The sequence below is a fragment of the Mus pahari genome, chromosome 23, assembly GCF_900095145.1.
Source record: "Mus pahari chromosome 23, PAHARI_EIJ_v1.1, whole genome shotgun sequence".
NCBI lineage: Eukaryota > Metazoa > Chordata > Mammalia > Rodentia > Muridae > Mus > Mus pahari.
In genome coordinates, this window is record NC_034612.1 from 2129 (window position 1) to 27972 (window position 25844).

A 25844-nucleotide genomic window follows, 5' to 3' on the forward strand; every position below is an offset into this window, starting at 1 on the left:
CGTCTTCAGTGACTTCCTTCCAGGGCATTGTTTTTGCCAGTGTTTCTCTTTCACCGGGGTGGGGTGGGGTGGGGGTCACAAACATGCTTGTAGCATACAACTCGGGAATGACACAAGATTCTAAGAAACAGGATTTAACGTGGCAAGATAGCGCAAATCAGCCCTCAGAGACGAGCTACCTGTTTCTATTCTAATTGACATCTTAAATTATGCTCCTTGCGAAGGGCTGGCCCACTGTACCAAGTTTCCACATTTTGTAATCTGACGTGTGAAAAAAAGCACCTTATCTCGCTACAGGTTAAATGGCAAGCCGTATCGGAATTACAAGCGAGGTCTAAAGGACCTTCCGATCTAGAAGTTACTGGGTCCTTCTATTTATTTGGCCCGAATCTAACATGGCGCCCTCCACAGCTACTTCCGTGCTTTTGCAGGAAGGTAAAGCCGCCTGCCTGCCAGCATCAAAGATGGCAACCAGGTGCCCGTCCTCTCGTCTGCGCAGGCTCCGATCGCTCCACCCCGCTCCCCCTGGGTAGTCTTTCCTGGCACCGCTCTAGCCGTCGCTCTCGGTGGGCACCGCCGCCAGCCAATCACAGGGCGTACCGCCCCGCGCCCCTCCCCCCTCGCCTCCCGTGGATCAGCTGGGGTTCCCGAGATGTCTGTTGACAGCGGTGGCGGCGACAGTGCGACCGGTTCCGGGATCCGCGCAGGGCGGGGGGTAAGCTGGCCGGCGGGTGGGGTCCCGGCTGGGGAGGCAGGCGGCGGCCAGGCTATAGCAGCGATGCTGAGTGTTTTTGAAGTGATCCCTGAGCCGGCGTTTCTGGGTCTCTGTAGATGTGAGTCCTATGGAGCTACGCGGGGAAGAAGAGCAGCCGCCACCGCAGGAACCCTGGGGGAGGCTTCTTCGTCTAGGCGCAGAGGAGGACGAACCCCAGATCCTTCTTTGGAAACGCGAGTGGACCATCGGAAGGAGGAGAGGTGCGGTAGCCAGAGTGGAGTGGGGACGAGGATAAAGACTGAAGGGGTAGACAGGGATGAAGCATTGGGATCTAAAGTGGGCACCCAACTGAGAAGAGACCGAGGGCCTAAAGCAGGATCGAAGACCTAGTCAGAGTGGGTTTAGATGGGGGAACCGACAGGGGGGGTTGAAGTGGGAAAAGTACCGGGCTGGCGAGACAGCAACTATCAGAATTGGGGGGCGGGGGTGGGTAGGTGCATTGTGCTTTTCTTTTTCCCCCCCATAAAATGGGCTCATTTATTTGTGCAGTTGCTCTTCTGGATGTTTGATGATGGATGTCAGTCAGTTCTCAGTACAACTTTGTAAAATAGATCTGTAAATATATCCTTCAAAATACGGTCTTGTCCTCATTACTATACACTTCTCTTTCTCAACGAAATGCAATTAGAAATCAATAACAAAAGGAAAACTGAAAAAAGGTATGTAGAAATTCAACACCACTGTTAAAAGGTTGGCGGGTGAAAAAATGGGACTTTAGAAAAAATGTTTTGTGACAAATGAGAACAAAGAATATGCTGGAAGTCTAGGACACTGTTAAGCCAGTGCTCAGAGGGCAATTTATAATGGCAGAGTTTCTATTTGAAAAGACCTCAAAAGTCCTGGGAACTAGAATATTTTATTTAATGAACCTAGGAAACTGAGAATTTGAACAAAGTCATACAAAGATCCCAACATCGATTGCTTTGGCTCAAGGACATACATTTCTTTATTTCTTTTCTTTTTTTGGGGGGGGGGTATGAGGCAGGGTTTCTCTGTATAGCCCTGGTTGTCCTGGAACTCACTCTGTAGACCAGGCTGGCCTCAAACTATAAATCCACCTGCCTCTGCCTCCCAAGTGCTAGGATTAGGACATACTTTTCTATAACTTTGTGTCCACCTTATTTTGCTAGGAGGATTGATAAAAATCTTACATGAACTGCTTGTACATAACCCAGCTTTGGGCTTGGAGAGAGCTTAGATGGTAGAGTGCTTCAGGACCTGAGTTCAAATCCCCAGCACCTATGTAAAGGACTAGTTCTAGTTCTGAGGAGGCAGAGACAGAAGGATCCAAGTTTGCTGGCTGGAGCTACTTTTGCAGACTTCTTGAGCTCTAGGTTCTCATTAAGAGACCCTGTCTGCCTCCACAAACATCATCATGGACACATGGATACACATTATCATAATACACATATCAAGATGCTACAGTGCATGTAAATACAAGAAACAAAAACCTGCTTTCTTTTTTTTGTTGTTGTTGTTGTTTTGTTTTTTTTGAGACAGGGTTTCTCTGTATAGCCCTGGCTGTCCTGGAACTCACTCCGTAGACCAGGCTGGCCTCGAACTCAGAAATCCGCCTGCCTCTGCCTCCCGAGTGCTGGGATTAAAGGCATGCGCCACCACGCCCGGCACCTGCTTTCTAATAGAAATGCTTTCAGTAATTACTTTCACTAACAATGTAAAGGTCACTGCACTGGTTTGCTGATACTTCTATGTGGAAGGCTAGAACTAACCCCTGGAGGTTGTTCTCTGATCTTCACACTAAAAGTTTTACGGGATTTTAAGTGGAATTGACTTTGAATGCCAGTGGAGAAGAAAAGTAGTGTTCTTTCTTTCTTTCTTTCTTTCTTTCTTTCTTTCTTTCTTTCTTTCTTTCTTTCTTTCTTTCTTTCTTTTTGAGAAAGGGTTTTCCTGTATAACAGCCCAGGCTGTCTTGGAACTTCCTTTGTAGACCATGTTGGCCTCAAACTCATGGAGATCCACCTGCCTCTGCCTCTCAAGTGCTGGGATTTAAGGCATTTGCCACCACAGTACACAATCTTATAACTCCTGCTTTTTCTGTCTCCTCAAGCCAATGTCACTGGCAGATACCCTCACCATGACTTTCTACAGCTTCCACTAGTTGTCAGTTACTGTCAGGGGCCTGGATAGAAAATCTGTGAACCCAACATCCATGGAGTCTTAGCTGGGCCACGTCTGTTCCTTTACCTTTCCATGTACTCATCTTCTTCTTTGGTGCCTAAGTTGTGTCTGCACATTGGCTGGGTCTGTTGAGCTACTGGTAGGGAAAGCCAAGGTCACTATGTAGAAACTCAGTAACTGTCAGAACAGAGTGAGCAGAAGGCTAATACTGGTAGCAGGAGCTTGAGACCTTCTGTGACCCATCACTACTACTGCAAGACCATGGAGGACCTTTAGAACAAGATTCTTGCTGCCTTCATTGGCAGCTCTAGATTTGAACACAGATGGGTAATACCCATCTAACTGCTGGTGATTTCTGAATCAGTTTTTTGATATAGCAGAACAGACCCTGTGTCTGAGTCTGAAAACCAACATCAGTTGACTGACCATGAACAATCTGGAGATGTAGGTTATAAACCTTGAAGAAAAGCATGCGTGCCTGCAGAATCACAAAGCATCTGAGCAGACTGGTAGGGGCATGTATTCCGCCTTGGGCATTGACCTATACATGATCTTAAAAAAGACAAAGACAGTGTGAGATTGTGGCACAGAAGAACTGGAAGGATAAGTAACTGATGCCGAATCAAACTGAGTAGCTGGACTCTCAGGTGGTCACCACATGGAATAACTTAACTCTACACAAGCAAGTCTTAGTTGTTGAGCTACAACATATCCTTTAGAATCCCGAAATACAGCTTCCATTGTAGCTTGACGTGCAAGCATTCCTGGAAGGCATGCTAACAGAGAAGTTCACTTTAGAGGCCAATTGTAGAGCCCAGTTGTCACAAATCTAGGCAATGGTCAGCTGCATCTAAGCCTATCTAGGTACCACGTATGCTGGTATCCAGGAGTGCCAACAGCTCGTGAACGTCAGCTGGTGGCTAGAGCAGGACATAGCCAACCATGCAGCCTGGTTAATGCCCAAACACTCATCCCCAGGTTCTCTGAGCAATTAGATATTTAGACTTTTTTTTCTTACAGAGAGCTTCATCTGGTAGATGGAGGGAGGAATCCTGGCCTCGGCTCATTCCCTTTCCTGCCAATAAAGTTGGTTGTTCAAGGAGGTGGGAAATGCTGAGTCTTCTGATCCGCCAACGCATACACAGTGGCAGTTTTGGAATTTTTGATTCTTTAGAAAACAGGAATATTGTAAGAATATAAGTACAGAGACAAAATTTTGTCTCTGTAAATTTTGAAATTTATTTGTTCCTTATTGTACTTATAAGAATATAAGTACAGAGATAAGGAGCTGCTTCAGACTGTCCACAGCAGCTGACCATGAATTGCTTCATGCTCTGGCAGGAGTCTGATTTTGCCAGTGGCAAATAGTTTCTACAATTGTGTGACATTTGGTTGGAATTCTGGGAATTTTTCAAAGGGTATATGAGTGCTAGGGCCCCGAGAGGCAGGGTGGGTTGTTGGTTGTTGGTTGGTTGCTGTTGTTCGCAGTGTGTTAAGTAGTTGTGTCCAAAGAAGAATCAAGAAGAGGAAATTAGATATCCTGATGGAAAAGATCAAATTTGCCTCAAGGAACTGGATGCCCCTAATGAGCAGGAAATAGTTTAAGGATAATGCCAGTCCCTCTCTTCTGTATCTTTTTTCCTCTCTTATCTATCATTGGGTTGAAAGGGTAGAACAAAGAAGAGCCCACAAAGTAGCCAAACACAGCTACATCCATAAGGCAGTGATGAAGTCAGACATAGGTCCAAACAGAATAAGGCTGTGATTTCATGTGGGACATTGTGTCCCCCTTACCCTTATTTTGAGACAGTCTTATGATATATAGCCCAGGCTGGCCTTAAGCTACCCAAGCCTGGGGGGGGGTATCTCAGTATGAGATCCTTGCCTAGCTGTTATTTTCATTTAAAGACAGGAGCTCTATTGGTGCAGTCTGTCAGCACATATACTCCCATAGTTTAAAGAAAGCACTAATTTCTTTTTAGTATTTTCCACTTTGCATTTAATAAAGATCCTCTTCTGTTTTATATTTTCTTATATATGCCCTATGATACTTTGCTTAGTCATATTTTCTGTGTTTGTTTTTAATTCAGCTTTATGATTTATAAAACCCAAATTTCCAAAGAGGAAAAACTTAAGAACTATTTTAAAATATTAAAAAAAAATTAAGCCCCTTTAGTTTTTTGTTTGTTTATTTTACAATTTAGATACTGTTATCTGTTGAACTGTTTGTGTGTTAAACTGTCATGAAAAAGCTGCTGATACGATGAGATCTCCCAGGTGACTGGGTTGGACAAGGTTGGCCCAAACATCTATCCCTTTACTTCAGGCTAGCACTTCAGGATTTCAGGGTTGCTCGTGTCCATGGGCACAGTTGGTCACCGACTGGAAAAGCAATAATGAACCCACAGTAATGTCCAGTGTCTTCTTGCCATCTGTTTTAGGCTGTGACCTCTCTTTCCCCAGCAATAAACTGGTCTCTGGAGATCACTGTAAACTTACAGTGGATGAAATATCTGGTGAGGTGACACTGGAAGACACCAGGTGAGCATTTTGTCTTTTCTTCCCCTGTGTAAGTTAGGGAGCTGGCAGTGCACTTACTTTGTGGCAATACAGCTCATATGTCTCAAAAATAAGATTTAAAATATAACGTTTGTTTTTTTCTCTTTTCTCCTGATTATGGTTTCCTCACCTGTACTTCTCCCAGTTCCTCCTTACCTCCCTCCTGTCTGGATCCACACCTAATCTGTCTCGTTAGAAAACAAACAGTCATCTAAATAATAATAAAACATAATAAAACAAAAACAAACAAATTCAAATAAGACAAAACAGATAAAGGAAGAGAGCCCAAGAAGAAGCACAGGACAAAGATGGCAGACACAGAGACGTAGGCATTCACACACTCGGGAGTCCCACAAAAGCACAACATCAGAAACCATAATATATATGTAAAACGTATGTAGGGTAAAAGTAAATAAATTAAAAATGAAAAATAAAAATTGAATTTTTAAAAAAGGCCTCACACAACATTTTGAGGCAAGGAACCTTCAAAGATGCCCACAGAAACACTGAGTTCACTTTCTGTGATGTCTACTGATCGGCATGCGGCCTACCCTGAGGAGTGGCTTGTTTCCCCAGTGAAGCCTCCTTGGAGAAAACTGATTTTTCATTTGCAAGTGGTTATCAGTTGGCTCAACTGTTAGCGATGAGGACATGTGTCCACTTCTTTCTTGTGTGGGACCGTTCCTGCTCCTTCAGTTCCCGTGAGTGTGTGTGAAGGCCTTGTTTCCTGGTGTCTTCCATCCCCTCTGGCTCTTACACACTTTTCAACTCAACTCTGCTTCTGCTGGTTTCTCTGATCCTCAAGAAGGATTTGATGGAGATATCTCATCTAATTCATGAAAGCATATTATTTCCCTCCTCTGATTTTTTTTTTCTTACTATGAGTGACACTGTTGTAGATCTCCTAACTGTATTTACATCTGATTATCTTTTGAAGGGAAACATTGCTTCAGAATGTGCTTGTTTTAGATTTGGCACAAGCAGTGGTGGCCTTCTGGAGTTGTACACCAACTGGATAAGTTTAGGGACTTGGTTTTGTTTGTTTGTTTTCAGACAATAGCACTGTTCTGTGGAACTCAGGGCCACCCAGAACTCATGATCCTCCTGCCACAAGTCTTCCCAAGTCCTCGGATTTCAGATGTGTGTACTTGCAGGGACTGGGCGCCATGTTGGCAAGGCATAAACGCTGGGATTAACTCTTAACACTGTAAAATGGTGCTCATTCTAAAGCCATCTTCCTGTGGCAACAAATTGCCACAAACTTAATAGCTTATGAGAATGGTGACTTACTTTTGACAGTTGTAGAGGACCAAAATCCAGTTTGGGTCTTGGTGGGCTGATTCCTTCTGGATGCTCTTGGATAATCTCTCTTGTCAGAGGTGTTGCCTTCTGCAGCAGTGGTCTAGAGGAGAAGCAGGTAGTCAAGGCAGAGGCAAAGCAACCTGTGGGGTCAGTTCAGTTAATAGATAGAAATCATAGCAGGGCATTTGGGCTTCAGCCTAAGAGCAGGGGTTCATTTGTTTGAGAAAGAGTATGAAGATGGCAATTGGAGGATACCTGGTTGCAGAAAGCCAGTCAAGATTGCGTCAAGATTGAAGTCTACATGCTGTTTCTTCAGTTACTGGGACATGGGCGTGCCTGCATATTTAAGTCCTGCCCTTGGCTGCTGTCATGCTGCAGTGGCAAAGCTGAGTAGTTGGAGTGAGATGTGGTGACCACAGAGCTAGTGCCGTGTGCTTTATGGAAAATTTTTGCTATTCCTTGTCCCGAGAGAATTATTGTGCAAGCCTGAAATACAAATTCCTTCCAGTGCTGGACCTCAGGAATGAAGCTGCAGAGCCAAGCTAGGTCCAGTTGAAATTTATTTTATGTGCAGGGTACCGAACTCTCTGGCCATCCTGTACTTATCGTCTGATTTTCCAGTCGGTTGTCACCAAAACGTTCTTTCTGAGAGAATCTTTCCTGTCCCCACACTCTGGACCTAGGATATGTACTGTGGTTCCCCATCTAGCAGTGTGATTGTAATTGGGTTACCACGGCTTTTGAGCACAGGAGCTACGCCACCTTCAGTGGAAAACCCACAATTTGTTTTACTTTTGTCCTGAATGCATCTTTTGGGAGAGATTAGTACTGATCTCATTGGGGAATGAACTGACAAGGGAGAGTGAGAGAGGGGGAGAGAATGAACTGGTTTTTGGAGAGAAGGGGAAGGTCTATCAACAGCTCAGAAACGAAGGAAATGACAGCACTGTGCTGCCTCAGGATCCACCTTGAGGCAAGAAAGGCCTGCATTGGAACTGCAGATGACCCACATGACCATTCAAAACCATATGTAATTCCAGTTCCAAGAGTTCCAGTGCTCTCTTCTGGCCTACACATGCATGTGCACGCGCATGCAAAATAACCATACTCTTAAAAAAATAGAGCAGGAGTAAAAAGTAGTTTTTACAGAAAAAGAAAAAGAGAAAACCACTCTGTTAGAAAATTGGGCTGCTAATTTGTTATAAGTGGGTAAGAGGCAGCCTTTTAGTCTAGATCTTACTTGCATATATAAATGGTTAGTGTTTCCCCTCTGAGTATGTTCAAAATAGTAATGCTGAGCAAATTTCTTAATATGGTAGAAGCATGTTTATCCTATTTAGTTATTTTGAGTGGGGGTAACTTACACTTTTGTTCTGTTTTGTTTGTTTGTTTTTTAACAGCACCAATGGAACTGTAATCAATAAGCTGCAAGTTGTTAAGAAGCAGACTTACCCGTTACAGAGTGGGGATATCATCTATTTGGTGTACAGGAAGAATGAGCCAGAACACAGTAAGAGAGGACAATTAACTGGTGTAGATACTTTTCCCAGGTGTTGCACCAAGAAGCCATCTAGCTGAGGCTGGAAACACCCTCAGAAAGAGCATGTGTAGAAGGAGACATCTCCATAGAAAGTGACATTAGTGGGGGTTCTTGGTGTGAGCACTTGGGTGAAGTGCTGACCCTTCAGCTGGGCCTTTCTAAAGGCAGGAAAGCCATCAGAAACTGCACACCTCACAGTGGCAGCCAGGGGGAGGAAACGGGCTGGGCTGGACTGGACAGTAGAATTGGAGTGTGGGAGTAAAACCTAGATAGCAGCCCAGAAGCCATTGGCAGTGCTGCTTTTGGACACTTTGCAAGAGATAGTAAAGGTTAGACTGGATCTAGCTCCATGAGGGTACCCTGAAATACTTGAAGACCACCATAAAGTTATTCTTGGCAAGGAGTAAAAAGAGGACACTAGTATTCCTTAAGTCCTTCTGACCCACAGAAGGATCTTGTACCCTTTCTTTCTAGTGGTTATTACACAGCTATTAGTGAAGTGTGTCTTTTTCACCCTTGACCCTCTTATGAGACCATTTTCCCCTTTGGTTGGTTCCTTATACTTAGGTTGGTAACTGTGGCTCACTTTTATCAGAATCACTTAAACTGGTAAAAGTTGTTACCAGATGGTAAACGAAGATAATCAAAAGACAGGTGTGATGTGATCATAGGATGGGGAGAGTAGACTTCACACTTCCCATGGGGCCACGGCTCCCTGACTTGTTTAATTTCCTTTTAGATGTGGCATACCTCTATGAATCTTTAAGTGGCAAACAGAGCTTGACTCAAGACTCCCTTGGTAAGTGGAAGGATGGCAGAGGCCTGGATGCTATACAGAGCTTTGTGTCTAGGATGGCCCTTCAGCCCCTTGGTGTCTTTCTGAGTTGTGAGTGTACTCCCTTTGTTTTTGTGCCTATAGAAGCCAATAAAGAAAATATGTTCCATGTGACCAAAGATTCTTCAGGTCCAGGGCAGGGTGATGACCCCCAGGTTCCACTGTTGTCACCCATGACTCAGACATGCTTAGAGGAACCACAGCCATCAACATCGACATCAGACCTCCTCCCCACGGCCTCTACCTCTTCTACGGAGCCAGAGCTGACCTCTGCAGGGCAAAAGCATTCCTCTAGCTCTGGTGAGATGGGATCACAATGACAGTCACAGTTTTTATCCCTTGAGATACAGTAAATCCATTCATCAGTGAGTGTTCTGTAACCGTGTATACTGACTTATTCCCAAGAGAAGGACTAAACATTAACGACCATGGTAACCTGATATTTTCATAATTTTATCTAAATACAATGCATACACTATAAATATTATTCACTCAATTGAAGTGTCATTCATAAGGTTATATGGCCATCACTGTTAATTACAGAACACTGTCAGCTAAAAGGAAACTCACGTATCTCTGCATTTGCATGTTCTGAACATTTGTGTTCATAGTCATACAGTATGTGGTCTTATGACTGACTAATGACATGTATCATAATGTTTTCAAGGTCTATCCAGAACTGTGTGTTGCTTAGAACCAGTTTTACATGCCCTGGTACCTGTGGCTTATCCTTCCTTCTTACTTTGTCATTACATATGTCTTGTGTTCCACCTGTCCACATGCACGGCATGGAGTCTGACAAAGCTTTATTAACCTTCTGATAATCAGATTTCCTGAAATGGGTAAATGCACTCATACCTACATCTATATGTCATAATAACACAGTTATAGTTAGTACTTAGTGTCTACCAGATGCAAGACGGTGTAAGTGCTTGTGCATACTCAGTCCCCATCAGGGACCCTCCGTAGCAGTCTATCATAGAGCCTTTGTTCTCAAATGAAAAGACGAACATAAAAGACTCTGAAGATCAGAGGACGAGTAGTTCCAGGACCAGGAGGTAACCTGGGAAGCTTGTTCTGTTTTTAGTGTATAAGTTCCTATGTGGTATATGACTATTATTTGATCCTAAAATAACTTTATTGCCTCTCTTTGCTCCCCTTTTTTGGTTTAGATAGTATAAACCAGTTTTTTCTTTTTCAAGTACTGGTACTTATCATTTGAATATTATAAAGCATATATGTATTATACTATAATATAATGAATAAGAGAGAATAATGAAAACTTTCCTGACTTCTTAGCCAGGTTCATTCCAGTTGCATGTGATGCTAAGCGTCTGTCTGTTCAGGTCAGAACTCCATCGTTAGTTCCTTGACAGCGCTCCTCACTCCTGTCAGAAGTGTCTGCTTCGTACCTTTTGTGGGTATTTAGTATGTAATATGCATTTTGTGACTGCAGGAATGTTGAGTTGTGCATCTTAGACGCAGTACTTAGGGTTGATTCTGTTGTGGGCCTCCCTGCATGTCTTCACATGTGAACGTGCTGCTTGCCTCTAGTTTCCTTCGCACACTGATGGGCTCTGGTGCACTTAAGGCATGATTCATGGATGAGTATATTCTTAAGCTGAGATTTCTGGTCACAAATGGCACTAGACTTAAATAATTAACTCTTTCCTGACTTTATTCTGAAGCAGACAAATCAGAACCTCTCTTCTTTGTCCCTTCTCACAGGGCCTGGGAATACAAGCATCTCCCCAGAAGGGTGCACTTCACTTGTTGACAACAGTGAACTCTCTAGCTTTTCTCCAGTTTTCCAAGACAAAGAAGCATCCTTTTCTTTGCTAGAAAGTGAAGACCATGAGGAATTGGAGCCTGCCAAAAAAAAGATGAAAGGAGGTTAGACTGTACTGTTCTGTGTCCTTTGGCCTTGTGTGCTCTGGGCTGTGATGGCTGTTGCCTGCAGCCGGTTCCCACTTTTTGCAGAAGTATGTGGATCTGCCTCAGGTTTAGTAACAACTTGCATTTTCTGTATGAAAGTCTAGAATTCTTTCTGTTTGCATAATTTAAATAGAACTGTTCACTACTAGGTCATGCTCTTGTTCTGAAAACTGCAGTTTTCAAGTACAAATGGGTGTTAAAGTTCTCTATCTTTAATAGGTTAGTAATTTCTCTTTAAAAAAAAGAATGTTGTCTTAAGCAGGACAATATGTGTCAGTTCTTGGGAGACACAGGCAGGAGGGTCAGAGTTCAAGGCCAGCTGACTGAGTAGAATAGGGTGGAAATAGAGAGCTAGAAGAGCTCTAAGAATGTTGTCCTGGGGGAAAAACCAGATTATCTGAACATTTGTGGTAAATTAAATAATTGGTTTGTGGAAGGCACGTTATGAATCGCGACAGCTCCATAGGAAAGAGTAAGTATGGGCTGGTGACTTGGCTCAGCCAGGAAAGGCATCTGTTGTGCCAGCCCAGCAACCTGAGTTCTCCCGGTGACACCTGCATAAAGGTGACAGTAGAGAACTAGCTCTACAGAGGTGACCTCTGACCTCCACACGTGTGTCTTGGCACACACATGGGCACACACGCGCACACACACACACACACACACACACACACCACACACACACACACAGACTAATAATAGTAATTTCCTTAAAAGAAAACAGTATCAACCCAGGCTTGGTGCCACACGCATTCAATTTCAGCCTTGGGAGATAGTCAGGTGGATCTCTTGAGTCTGAGGCCAGCCTGGTCTACCTAGTGAGTTCTAGGACAGCCAGGGCAACACAGAGAAACCCTGTCTTGGGGGAAAACAGTATTGATAAGAGGTGACTTTTTTTTTTTTAAGATTTATATGTGAGTACACTATAGCTGTCTACAGACACTCCAGAAGAGGGTGTCAGATCTCTTTACAGATGGTTGTGAGCCATCATGTGGTTGCTGGGATTTGAACTCAGGATCTTCAGAAGAGTAGTCAGTGCTCTTACTGGCTGAGCCATCTCTCCAGCCTCCAAGAGGTGACTTTTAACTTAAACAAAAATGGAGAATTAGAGGCTGTAGAAATTGTTTGGTGGTTAAGAGCCTTACTCTTGCAGAGGACCTGAGTTTGCATCCCAGCACCCACCTGATGGCTCACAATCACCTGAAATTACAGTTTCAGGGGGACCCAGTGACCAATTCCTATAATCTTGGGCTTTTCCTCCTTTCCACTTAGTTCCTAGATGTAATGACTCTGAGACTAAATTATTGTGAACAACTGCTTAGGCCAAAATCTAGAGCTTGTTCCCCAAGTAGCTCATTACTTACCTATCCTGTTTATTTCATTCTGTGAGTGCCACATGGCTGGTTCTCTCTCCTCAGGTTATGCCAAGCCTGAGCTCCTCCTCAGAGTTCCCGGCGAATCTCCTATGCTCCTGACTCCCACAATTCTCTCTCTCCCTGCTGTATTTCCCACCTTCTAGTCCTGTTCATTGTCCATAGGTTTTTTTTTATTGACTGGTGATGATTAAGAAATTCTCTCTGGGGATGGAGAGATGGCTCAGCGGTTAAAAGCACTGGCTGTTCTTCCAGAGGTCATGAGTTCAATTCCCAGCAACCACATGGTGACTCAAAATCATCTGTAATTTGATCCGATGCCCTCTTGTGGTGTGTCTGAAGACAGTCACAGTGCACTCACATATATAAAATAAATAAATTAAAAAAATATATATTGTACAAAATTCTCAAAGGACTAATTTAAAAATATAAAAAAATGTTAAAATAAAGAAATAAAAGTTAATAAGTTTTTTTTGTTTTTGTTTTTTCGAGACAGGGTTTCTCTGTATAGCCCTGGCTATCCTGGAACTCACTTTGTAGACCAGGCTGGCCTCGAACTCGGAAATCTGCCTGCCTCTGCTTCCTGAGTGCTGGGATTAAAGGCATGTGCCACCACGCCTGGCAATAAGTTTCTTAATAAAAACATGCTTTTTAAAAAAAGAAAGAAAGAAAGAAAAAGAAAGAAAAAAAAAAGAGAAAAAGCGAGATTCTCTCTGTAAAGTCAGACTTTGGCAGACACCAGGCATGTACATGGTGTACATATATATATACAGGAATTCACAGATACATAAAAAATGTTTTTACAAATAGAAAATTATGTAAGATAGAAAATTTAAATTTGCTAGACTATTTGGCTTAGCAAAGAATACTTAACATATTTATAATGATGGCCATAAGATATAATTTAAGCAAGCAATATTTGCTCAGTAATTCTAAGAGCATCTTTAAAATTGATAAATCAGCTGAGGGTAGCTCAGTGGTTGAGCCTAATATACAAGGCCCTAGATTTTATTCTAATACTATAGACAGAGTAAGTCGACTGAAATATTATAATACAGATATATAACAACAACAACAACAACAAAACAATAATTTCCTCAGTTGAGGAAACTAGGTAAGGAAAGGCCAAGGTGGAGAATGACTGTTTATTTCCCTCTGTGTGACTTAAAGTTGTATGCTTTTCATGCCTTCTCTCTCTCTCTCTCTCTCTCTCTCTCTCTCTCTCTNCTCTCTTTCTTTCTTTCTTTCTTTCTTTCTTTCTTTCTTTCTTTCTTTCTTTCTTTCTTTCTTTCTTTCTTTCTTTCTTTCTTTCTTTCTTTTTTGACAAGCTTTTGGTATGTAGCCCTGGCTATCCTGGAACTTGTTACATAGTTCAGGCTGTTAGCAAAGTCACAGAGATCTGCCTGCTTCAGCCTCCCAAATGCTGTGATTAAGCATTTGGGAAGAAAGGTGTGCACCATCATGTTTGGCTGTTTTTTTTTAATGGGTAGCTGTATATGGAGAACAGAGAGGACATGAGCTCTCTGGAGATGGTGTTTGAGGTGGCTATGAGCTGAGCACTGAACTCGGGAACTTTGAAAGAGCAACAAGTTCTCCAGCCCTAAGCATCTCTTTAATTAAAAGTAAAAATGGAGGTCTTGTGAGATGTTTCCGTGAGTAAAGAAGCTGCTGCTAAGCCTGAAGACCTGAGTTCAGTTCACCAGGACCTCAGGGTGGAGGGGAAGGACTAGGTAAGTCCTACAAGTTGTCCTCTCACCTCCACATGCATCCCCGTGCTCTCCCTGCAAATCAACAAGCAAAATGTAACAAATCCAAAGTTTGGTTTGAGATCTAGCTATCAGTCTCAGAGTTCACTCTGTAGACTAGGATGGCCTCCGAGATTCCTCTGCCTCTGCTTCCCTAGTGTGTCATCATGCCTAGCCTATACATCCAACTTTTAAAAATAAATTAAAACTGAACAAGCTATGATATTGTATGCCTATAATCCCTGTCTTGGGGGAAATGGAAGCATGTGGATCAGATCTCTAAGGTAACTCTCAGCTACATAATAAGTTTGAGATTAATCAGGGCATAATGAGGAAATCCCCTAAAATTGTAATAATTATAATAGTAGCAGTAGTAGTTTATGTATGTATATAAATGTATCAGAAGAAAGGATTTTTTTTGTTGTTGTTTGTTTTTCAAGACAGGGCTTCTGTGTATAGCCCTGGCTGTCCTGGAACTCACTTTGTAGACCAGGTTGATCTCAAACTCATAGATTTACCTGCCTCTGCCTTCTGAGTGCTAGGATTATAGACATGTGCAACTACCACCTGGCAAAAACATTTTTAAAGCTTCCAGTGCATCTTAGAGGTTTTTTTTTCCAGCACTTCCTTTTGTTCATAGGGTTATATTCTATTTGTTTAAACAAAAGTGACATTTATAACAATACTATACAGCTGATCTCTCCTTTTCCTACTTGTCATCCTTATGTCTTATGGGCCAACACCTCTTCTTTTAAACCAGAATTCGGGCACATAGGAACATGTGACTTATTTGCACCTTTTAAAAGAGTTTTTATAGTCAGGCATGGTGGCACATGCCTTGAAATCCAGCACTCAGGAAGCTGAGTCAGGCAGATCTCTTGAGTTCTAGGGCAGTCTGGTCTATACAGTGAGTTCCTAGACAGCCAGGGCTATGTAGTGAGATCCTGTCTGAAGAACAAGAAAAGTCTTTTAAGTGGCTTTATTTGCTATGCTATGTGTAGACAATAGAAATGTGAGGATCGTCCGTGTCTTCAGGTTAAGTGGCTGTGACTATTGGGACTTGTCCTTTGTCTTATAGATAGGAAGCTTGAAACGAACCTCCAGTTATTAGTTTCAGACCAGCGTGGAAATGCCCAAACCTCAAGTGAAGATGTCAAAGATGCCTCTGTGAAGCCAGACAAGATGGAGGAGACACTAACCTGTATCATCTGTCAAGACCTTCTGCATGATTGTGTGAGGTGTGCTGCTTCATATCCTAGGGTGGCTTCAGCAGTACCAGCTCCCTTGACAAGTGTGAAGAAGTGACCATAAATAAAACAGACTTTGATCTTCTTTGCCCTGGAATCTGCTCAGGTTTCCAGAGACCAGGGCCACAGATTCTATGAGATGTGATCTCTTGGTTTTGACTGACACAGGCCATGAGTAACCCAACAAACCTGGTCTTTGCCTTGTATGTATATCATTTGAAGTACACTGGGTTTTAAACATTTCCTGGCTAAAGACACAATACTTAAAGTAGAATGAAGTTCCCAGGTTTCTCTTTGGGATGAACTTATCCTGGTTTTTGTTTAGAAACTTGGGAGGGAGATCCTACCCAACTTTCAGTACGCAAACACTTGGTGCTTGATCTATGATCTTCCGGAAAACAGGCCTATACCTCTGATTTTTTTTTATTACTATTTTTCTTTATTTTGTGTCTCTAACACTGAGCTTTAAGTGTTTAAACAATTCTCCACAGTTGGCCCATGGTTGGGGATCCAGCTTACATTCCCGTTTGGGTCAGCCTGCAGCTGATTTTGAGTGTCACAGTGGCAGATCTTTTAACGATTTTGTCAAGAAATGTGTTCTTTATTCCTTCGTATTCTGCCAGTTTGCAGCCTTGTATGCACACATTTTGTGCGGCTTGCTACTCTGGTTGGATGGAGCGTTCATCTCTGTGCCCTACCTGCCGATGTCCAGTGGAGCGGATTTGCAAAAACCACATCCTGAACAACCTCGTGGAAGCATACCTTATCCAGCACCCAGGTTGGCTCCACTAACTTTTTTCTTGTAGGGATCTGGGGCTGAAGCTCTGCCCTGAGCCATCATCTCTCTAGTCCTGTCCTGTAGTAAAAAGTATTAAAATACTGGTGTAGGGCTTCTTCCCCGCCTTGGACCATTCATGTTCCTGGATGAAAGACACACAGCCTTATGTAGCATAGCAGTGAGGCAGTTGCCTACCCTCCATGCTGTTAGGATCTAATTTTTCCATAAATAACCCTGAGTTATCACTTATTATTTACTATGCTACATCTGGGCTGTTGTTAACTCTAATTGGCCAGCCCTTTGGGCCACATTCTCTTGGCACATAGCCCATGGCAGCTCTCTATATCCCTCCTGTATGTCATCCATGGTGGCTTCTTGCCTTTCTTCCACTCCAAGTCCGTGAAACTTCAATCCTGCCTATGTCTCTTCTGCCCAGCTATTGGCTGTTGGCATCTTTATTTACCAATCAGAATTAACTTGGGGGCAGGGTCCCAGGGGCTAAGTGCAGATTCTTAAATCATAGGGGCCAGCACATAGCATTACAATAGACAGTAAAGGCAAAACCTCAACACTGTCCCTTGCCAGTGACTGTTGCTGTGCCCTTTATGTCTAGATAAAAGTCGAAGTGAAGAAGATGTGAGAAGTATGGATGCAAGGAATAAAATCACTCAAGATATGCTGCAACCCAAAGTCAGGAGGTCTTTCTCTGATGAAGAGGGGAGTTCAGAGGACCTGCTAGAGCTGTCTGATGTCGATAGTGAATCCTCAGACATCAGGTTAGACCTGTGCCTGGCTGAAAATGGGGATCTGGGGATAGAAGTACATTAGTCCTGTGCTTCACTGTGCTGTGGGGTGTGCAGCCATAGGACTTCAGTCAGTCAGATTCCTTAGTGCTTTTAGCTTATGTCCTCAATCCAGAGTATGGCCCGAACTGAATGGACCCAGAGCAGCAGTGAACACGTTAAGAACCACAGGTAGCCTTGAAGGACTCTGGTTTTAATTTTAATTAATTTTGAGACAAGGTCTCTTTATGTACTCTTACCTATCGTGGAACTCACTGTCTAGGCCAGGCTGGTCTTGATCTCACATGATCCACTTTCCACAGTCTCCTGAGTGCTGGGATTAAAGGCCTGTGCCACCACTCCTGGCTTAGCTGTCTCTCTCTGTATGTAGTCTTGGACTTAGTATATAGACCAAGCTGTCCTTGAACTCACAGAGATGTGCTACTTCTGCCTCCTGAGCAGTGAAATTAAAGGCATGCACCACCATTCCAAGACTCTTCAGTGGGTTTTGAACCTCCCCAACAATACCCTTCATTTTCTTAGGCTCCTCCTCATTCACTGGCTATAGCAGAAAATTCGTATGTATTGTTGTACCCACATAAGCACATGTAATTCTTATAGTTAGAGACTGTGAGTTCTTGGTTGTAAATGAGTGTTATAATTTCTTTTTTTTTTTTTTTTTTTTTTTTTTGCTTTTTCGAGACAGGGTTTCTCTGTATAGCCCTGGCTGTCCTGGAACTCACTCTGTAGACCAGGCTGGCCTCGAACTCAGAAATCTGCATGCCTCTGCCTTCTGAGTGCTGGGATTAAAGGTGTGCGCCACCACCGCCCGGCTGAGTGTTATAATTTCTTAAGAGTAGTATCACAGGAGAGGCATAATTCCCAGACTGAGAGGAGATGGCCCTTTGAGACCTAATCTTACTTGGTGACATGTTGGCTAAAGGTCTCCATTTGGGCCAAGGCCATGCATGACATCTTTTAAAAAATAAATAGTAAATTACCTCCTTTGGCTTACAGAGTGAGTTCAAAGCTAGCCTGAGAAGCTTAGTCTCTTGTCGCAAAACAAAACTATTTTAGAAGGTCTAGAACTGTAGTTGAGTGATGGAGTGATTGCCTAGCATGTGAGAATGTTCAGGCCAATCTGGCATATTAAATTGGGTGTGGCCACTGACACCTTTCATCCTAGCTCACTAAGATCCTCTTGCCTTAGTCTTATTTTTTTTTTTTTTTTTTTGGTTTTTCGAGACAGGGTATAGCCCTGGCTGTGTAGCCCTGGCTGTCCTGGAGCTCACTTTGTAGACCAGGCTGGCCTCAAACTCAGAAATTCCTCTTGCCTCAGTCTTGACAGTGCTGGGATTGCAACTGTGCTCTGATTCTAACAAGGCAAGAACATGTATTGAGAGAACTAGCAGGACTTGCAGTATAGTTTTCTCTCATGAACCTGGGTTTTCTTGGCCTTGGAGACTCTGAGCTCATGTCCACTGAGTAGGGACTAAGTGGTCTAAGGTAGAGTGTCCTGGAGCATGGGGTGTGCGGGATTGAGCAGGAGAGTAGGGGAGCACAGAACAGCTATCTTGTGGCAGGTGCTATCCTCACTTTCAGACTCCCGTTCCAGGTAGTTATGGGTAGTGTCATCCCTGTAGTAGGAGCTAGGCAGCAGAAAAGTGGGGTTAATTGCCTTCTTCACAATTGCTGAAGTGGAGCTGCCGGTGAGCAGAGGTAGAGCAGAGGCCTGGAACGGTAGAAGCCCAACACCTGGAGCTAGGGGTTGGTGATGATGTAACGATGACATCTGCATGACTGCCTGGAGCTTGTTCCTTTGTAACTATAGCTCTGCTGCTTCTCCTCACAGTCAGCCATACATTGTCTGCAGACAGTGTCCTGAATATAGAAGGCAAGCAGTGCAGTCTCTTCCTTGCCCAGTCCCAGAGAGTGAGCTGGGAGCTACACTGGCCCTTGGTGGGGAGGCACCTTCAACATCTGCCAGCTTGCCAACAGGTAAGACAGTGGTATCTAACCATGAGCTTTTCCATCCACTATGTCACATCCTTGTGATTTTTGTTCTATTTTCCTATGGTGTGACTCCTCTATGATGTCTGTCCTGCCCGCTATCCTTTTGCTTCAGCTATCCTTTTGCCTCATAGCCTCTTGCTTGGCATAGCCATTATTGGAAAGAAATTAGGGGAGCCAGGTAGAGTTAGGAGGATCTCTGTGAGTTCAAGGCTTCCCTGGTCTTTATATTGAGTTCTGTCTCAGAAAGAGAGAGACAGAGAGAGGTAGAAAGAGACAGAGACAAGAGAGAGATAATTAATTAGGTAACCATTGTTTATTTGAGGGTCTCCCATTTTGGACATACCTAATAATTGACAGTTCTGTTTTGTTTTGTTTTGGTTTGGTTTTGGTTTTTCAAGACAGGGTTTCTCTATGTAGCCCTGGCTGTCCTGGAACTCACTCTGTAAACCAGGCTGGCCTTGAACTCAGAAATCCGCCTGCCTCTGCCTCCTGAGTGCTGGGATTAGAGGCATGTGCCATCACACCCAGCTCAACAGTTCTGGTTTTAACTTTGGTCTTTCTCCAGCCTATTGCTTTAGGGAGTTTGCTTAGTGGAGTTTTCCAAAGCCAAAATGATCATTCTGTATCTGTTACCCAAATTAAGAGACTGGCATCTCTCCCTCCCTACCTCCTTCTCTCCCCCTCCCCCTTTCTTTTAATTATTATTTTCTTTATTTACATTTCAAATGTTATCCCCTTTCCTGGTTTCCCCTCCGAAAACTCCCTATGCCATACCCCCTCCTACTGCTCACCAACCCACTCACTCCCGCTTCCTGGCCCTGGCATCCTTCTACACAGGGGCATCGAGCCTTCACAGGACCAAGGGCCTCTCCTCCCATTGATGACCAAAAAGACCATCCTCTGCTATATATGCAGCTGGAGCCACGGGTCCCTCCATGTGTGTTCTTTGGTTGGTGGTTTAGTCCCTGGGAGCTCTAGGGGTACTGCTTCCTTCTAAGGGGCTGCAAATCCCTTCAGATGCTTGGGTCCTTTCTCTAGCTCTTCCATTGGGATGGAGCAACATCCATCTGTTGGATGCATCCATCTGATGGAGTATCAGTCCACTGGTTGGCTGAGAGCATCCACCTTTGTATTTGTCAGGCAAATTGGTAGAGCCTCTCAGGAGATAGCTATATCAGGCTCCTATCAGTGAGCACTTCTTGGCATCCACATAGTGTCTGGGTTTGGTGACTGTATATTGGATGGATCCCCAGGTAGGGCAGAAATCTGCCTGCTTCTGCCTCCCAAGTGCTGGGATTAAAGGCGAGCGCCACCACTGCTTGGCTTGTTCCCCCTTCTAAGAAGGACGGAAGTATCCACACTTTGGTTTTCCTTCTTCTTGAGCGTCATGTGGTCTGTGAATTATATCTTGGGTATTCTGAGCTTCTGGGCTAATATCCACTTATCAGTGAGTGCATACCATGTGTGTTCTTTTGTGATTGGGTTACCTCATTCAGGATGATATTTTTTAGTTCCATCCATTTGCCTAATTTCATAAATTCGTTGTTTTTAATAGCTGAGTAGTACTGTTATGTAAATGTACCACATTTTCTGTATTCATTCCTCTGTTGAGGGACATCTGGGTTCTTTCCAGCTTCTAGCTATTATAAATATGGCTGTTATGAACATAATAGAGGATGTGTCCTTATTACATGTTGGAGCATCTGGGTATATGCCCAGGAGTGGTATTGCTGGGTCCTCAGGTAGTCCTATGTCCAATTTTCTGAGGTACCACCAAACTGATTTCCAGAGTGGTTGTACCAGCTTGCAATCCCACCAACAATGGAGGAATGTTCTTCTTTCTCTACATCTTTACCAGCATCTGCTGTCACCCGAGTTTTTAATCTTAGCCATTCTGACTTGTGTGAGGTTGAATCTCAGGGTTATTTTGATTTGCATTTCCCTGATGACTAAGGATGTTGAACATTTCATTAGGTGCTTCTCGGCCATTCGGTATTCCTCAGTTGAGAAACTTTGTTTAGTTCTGTACCCCATTTTTTAATAGGGTTATTTAGTTCTCTGGAGTCTAACTTCTTCTTCTCGTCCTCTTCGTCCTTGTCCTCGTCCTCCTCTTCCTCCTCTTCTTCCTCCTCCTCTTCTTCCTCCTCCTCTTCTTCTTCCTCCTTCCTCCTCCTCCTTCCTCCTCCTCCTTCCTCCTCTTCTAACCTCTGTTGGTTGCCTTTTTGTCCTATTGACAGTGTCCTTTGCCTTACAGAAGCTTCAGTTTTATGAGGTCCCATTTGTCAATTCTTGATCTTAGAGCATCAGCTATCGGTGTTATATTCAGGGAATTTTCCCCTGTGCCCATGTGCTCGAGGCTCTTCTTTCTTCTCTATTAGTTTCAGTGTATCTGGTTTTGTGGCGGTTCTTGATCTACTTGGACTTGAGCTTTGTACAAGGAGATAAGAATGGATCGATTTGCATTCTTCTTCATGCTAAGTGCCAGTTGAACCAGCATCATTTGTTGAAAATGCTGTCTTTTTTTTCTACTGGATGGTTTTAGCCTCTTTGTCAAAGATCAAGTGACCATAGGTGTGTGGGTTCATTTCTGGGTCTTCAGTTCTATTCCATTGATCTACCTGCCTGTCACTTAGTTTTTATCACAATACCATGCAATTTTTAAACACAATTGCTCTGTATTACAGCTTGAGGTCAGGGATTGTGATTCAGCCAGAAGTTTTTGAGAAGTTTTCTATTGTTGAGAATAGTTTTTGCTATCCTAGGTTTTTTGTAATTCCAGATGAATTTACAAATTGCTCTTTCTAACTCTATGAAGAAGTGAGCTGGAATTTTGATAGGGATTGCATTGAATGACTGGCTTCTTTCTACAGTATGCTGAATTCCCATTGGCTGTTTACATGCCCACAGAGTTGCCCATAAGTTGTGTATTTTCAATAGATAGACATCTAGATGTACTGGAAAAAGCAAAAGACAAACTGAGATATAGCTCACCAATAGAGGGCATGCTCAGCATTTGTTTGTAAAGCATTGAGTTCTACTCCAACTTAAAAGGAAAACAGAAAAGATGAGGGGAAGGGAAAAGAGAGCTGACTACTTGCATATGACATGTTGTTAGGTCTAAGGGTTGAACTGGCTACAGGTAGCATTCCAGTGCTCCCTGCAAGTTGCATTCCAGTGCTCCCTATCTGGGCTGGCCATTCTAGTTCTAGCTCTTCCTGTTCTTAGTACAGTCAACACTGTAATCATTATCAAACTGAAGACAGCTTAAGGCGCCCTGCCCTTTAGCTGCTATTTAGCCTGAGTGTGTCAGAAGGTCACTAGCCTTGGATTGTAGCGAGGAGGCACATTCTTGGCTACCCTACTCTCTTCCTGTACTCTGGGTCACCTGTAGAACCCATAGTCGGAAAAGCAAAGCAGTGCTAGTACTCAACAATGGAGGCAGATACTTGACCACAGCCCAGGACAGCCTTTTTGCTCCTTTGTAACAGGGTCTTAATTTATAACTCAGACTAGCCTTGAACTTGATCTTCTGCCTCAGCCTCCCAATAGCCAGCATTATAGGTGTATCTACCCATGCCTGACTTGAACTACCTTAGTCCATTTACTTTTCTTCAATTTTATTTGAATATATGTGAATGTATGCATGCATGCATTGCCTATTTTTGGTGCTGGGGATTCTCAAATGCTAGACAAATACTCACTGAGCTATAGCCAGCCTGAATTCTTGTGTTTCAAAGAGCAGAATATCATTTGGCTACTTAGGAAGTAGATTGAATTCCTCCTGGGTTCTGGTGTTTCTCCTATGTACTTCATAGTTCCCTCTCTCATTGTAAATTTTTTGTCTGCCGTCTTTCACCTGATATGTAGACATACTCTGACCTAAATATGTCTGCACTTCAGCAGCCCCGGATTACATGTGCCCTCTTCAAGGAAGCCATGCCATATGCACCTGCTGCTTCCAGCCTATGCCTGACCGGAGAGCTGAACGTGAACAGGATCCCCGTGTCGCCCCTCAACAGTGTGAGTTATGTGTTATTTATAAATCCAATAGGTGACATATCTTGTTTTAACTTATATTTCTTACCATTAAAAGAGGTCTTTGGCTGGGCGTGGTGGCACACGCCTTTAATCTCAGTGCTCAGGAGGCAGAGGCAGGAGGTTTTCTGAGTTCGAGGCCAGCCTGGTCTACAAAGTGAGTTCCAGGACAGCCAGGGCTACACAGAGAAACCCTGTTTTGAAAGACAAACAAACAAACAAACAAACAAAAAAAAGAGGTCTTTGGATAGAGATGTAGCTGAGTCGTACAAGAGTTGTTTGGATGTACAAGCTCCTGGGTTTCATTCCTAGCGTTGCAAAACATCAGCAACACACATGGAGCTCTTCTTTACTTAATGGCTTTTTGAATTTACTTTTGCTTGAAATGCTTGTTTGTATCTATTGCCTTTTAAAACTATTTCTCAGCCGGGCGATGGTGGAGCACGCCTTTAATCCCAGCACTTGGGAGGCAGAGGCAGGCGGATTTCTGAGTTCAAGGACAGCCTGGTCTACAAAGCGAGTTCCAGGACAGCCAGGGCTACACAGAGAAACCCCGTCTCGCAAAACCAAAAAAAAAAAAAAAATTCTCAACTTGAATAATATTCCTTGAATATTATTGCTGTTAAATGAAGAAAGGCATAAACTCACGTGGCCATATCAACAAGTCCCTACAGTACCTGAGCCACTCTACTGGATATCAAGGGCAGTGTCTGATACGGTACAAGCTCTCCACTTCAGTGATGTAGATGTAGTGTGTTCTGTGTGCTTAGAGACTGCTTCTGGGGAGACTGTTCTCCTATCTTGGACTTAGTGCAGCACAGAAGAAACAGTAGCTCAGCAGGGGTGTGCATCCTGGGATAGGCAGCTAACAAGTCCAAGGCATACCGGGGTGACTTCTAGGCATGTTGAAAAGAATCCATGGAAGAGTCCTGGAAATACCTTGCCTTATATCTGAGAAATACAGACCAGCAAGTGGCAGCTGAGGTTATATTCTTAAGAGGCAGTCTTTACTTTTGGCTAATTCTGTAGATTGCTTTTATAGATATAAGCATTTACAAAATGATTATTCCCTTTAAAAGATTTATTTCCTCAGTCCTGTAAGAATTTCAGCTAGGGTTTATTTAGTACTATAATCATTGAAACTGCATTGTAGAGAATATTAAACATTAAAAACCTTTTCTACCACTTTGGCATATGCCATCATGATTTTACTGAAAGAACCCTGATATAGCTATCTGTTGTGAGGCTATGCCAGTGCCTGGCAAATACAGAAGTGGATGCTCACAGTCAGCTATTGGAGGGAACACAGGGCCCCCAGTGGAGGAGCTAGAGAAAGTACCCAAGGAGCTGAAGGGGTCTGCAACCGTATAGGTGGAACAACAATATGAACTAACCAGTACCCCCAGAGCTCATGTCTCTAGCTGCATATGTAGCAGAAGATGGCCTAGTCNGCCATCATTGGGAAGAGAGGCCCCTTGGTCTTNCAAACTTTATATGCCCCAGTACAGGGGAAGGCCAGGGCCAAGAAGTGGGAGAGGGTGGGTAGGGGAGCAGGGCCAGGGGGAGGGTATAGGGAATTTTCTGGATAGCATTTGAAATGTAAATGAAGAAAATATCTAATAAAAAATTGAAGAAAAAAAAAAGAATGGGGAACAAAGTACCCATGGAAGGAGTTACAGAGACAAAGTTCAGAGCCAAGAAATATCTAATAAAAAATTGAAAAAAAAAAACAAAACCTTTTCTACAAAGCAAGCACAGTAACAGTGTAAAAACAGTATTTATGGGTCGGTAGAAAAGTTCTCTGCAGACATGAATGTGCAGTTAGTTGAAGTGTATCACATATTCAGATTGGGGAGACAATGAACTAGGGCATTGGGTGCTGGGGTCAGAGACCAAGCTGTTTTTAAGATCATAATTTTAAGATAACTCTGAATTATCATAATAATTTTATTTCCGATGTTACTTGGTATGCTGTCTCTGCACCCTAGTTACATGAAAACAACTCAGAAATACTGTTTTCAAAGAGAGTTGCGCCCTTGAGTCTGGTGCTGGATGTCCTCAGCCAGTTTTAGGTCTCAGTTGACCAACTGTCCTCTACCCACAGGCGCAGTGTGCCTGCAGCCCTTCTGCCACCTGTACTGGGGCTGCACCAGGACTGGCTGCTTTGGCTGCTTGGCCCCATTCTGTGGTAAGGTCAGCTCTTCAGACCTTAGTTGCTTTGACATTTGTGTGTTTTCTTAGTGAACTCGGGGCAGGAGGTGTTGAACTGTGTTCAGAGAAAAGAGGCTTCTGTGAGCCATCAAGTGATTACCTACCCTTTTCTGCTACATTTCAGTTTCTCACGTTAAAATTCTCAAACCTACATTGCTTGAGGTTCTTTTCTTTCCTTGGCTCTTTCCTTTTCTTTTCTATATTCATGCAGGGGATTGAAACTCAGGTCTGCATGCTTGCATGGCAGGCATTTTACCGAATGAACCATTTCCTCAGCTTGTTTGCTTTTTATAATCTATGATGGAAAGAGATCTAGTTATCCTGTCAGGCAAACAATAGTTTGATAAGATACTACATCATCCTTATAAAACAGATAATATTCTTCCTTCCTCTGACAGAGCTCAACCTGGGGGACAAGTGCTTGGATGGAGTGCTGAACAATAACAATTATGAATCGGACATCCTGAAGGTATCACCTCCATACTTGTCCTGGGGATCCGAGGAAACCATGAAGCTTTCCTATAACTTGTGTGTTTTCTGTTAGGATACACATTTTCTCTAACATTTGCCTGCAA

General features: G+C 43.3%; 1 protein-coding gene across 5 annotated transcripts in view; it reads left to right on the forward strand.

Moving 5' to 3' along the window:
• Positions 1 to 609: 609 nt before the first annotated feature.
• Chfr (checkpoint with forkhead and ring finger domains) overlaps positions 610 to 25844 on the forward strand; it is a 34682-nt gene continuing 9447 nt past the window's right edge. Inside the window, exons 1-15 of one of the 5 annotated variants that reach the window (XM_021222535.1) lie at positions 610 to 715; positions 832 to 975; positions 1265 to 1434; positions 5356 to 5455; positions 8176 to 8285; positions 9055 to 9114; positions 9235 to 9450; positions 10879 to 11043; positions 15282 to 15441; positions 16074 to 16228; positions 16842 to 17004; positions 18863 to 19008; positions 22927 to 23043; positions 25163 to 25246; positions 25668 to 25738. In XM_021222535.1, coding sequence (XP_021078194.1) covers positions 9252 to 9450; positions 10879 to 11043; positions 15282 to 15441; positions 16074 to 16228; positions 16842 to 17004; positions 18863 to 19008; positions 22927 to 23043; positions 25163 to 25246; positions 25668 to 25738 — 1260 coding nt within the window. In that variant the 5' untranslated portion in view covers positions 610 to 715; positions 832 to 975; positions 1265 to 1434; ... (2 more) ...; positions 9055 to 9114; positions 9235 to 9251. Of the gene's footprint in view, positions 716 to 831; positions 976 to 1264; positions 1435 to 5355; positions 5456 to 8175; positions 8286 to 9054; positions 9115 to 9234; positions 9451 to 10878; positions 11044 to 15281; positions 15442 to 16073; positions 16229 to 16841; positions 17005 to 18862; positions 19009 to 22923; positions 23044 to 25162; positions 25247 to 25667; positions 25739 to 25844 lie in introns of those variants that run through there. The other 4 variants (XM_021222532.1, XM_021222531.1, XM_029533650.1 and 1 more) reach the window with 4 other exon arrangements.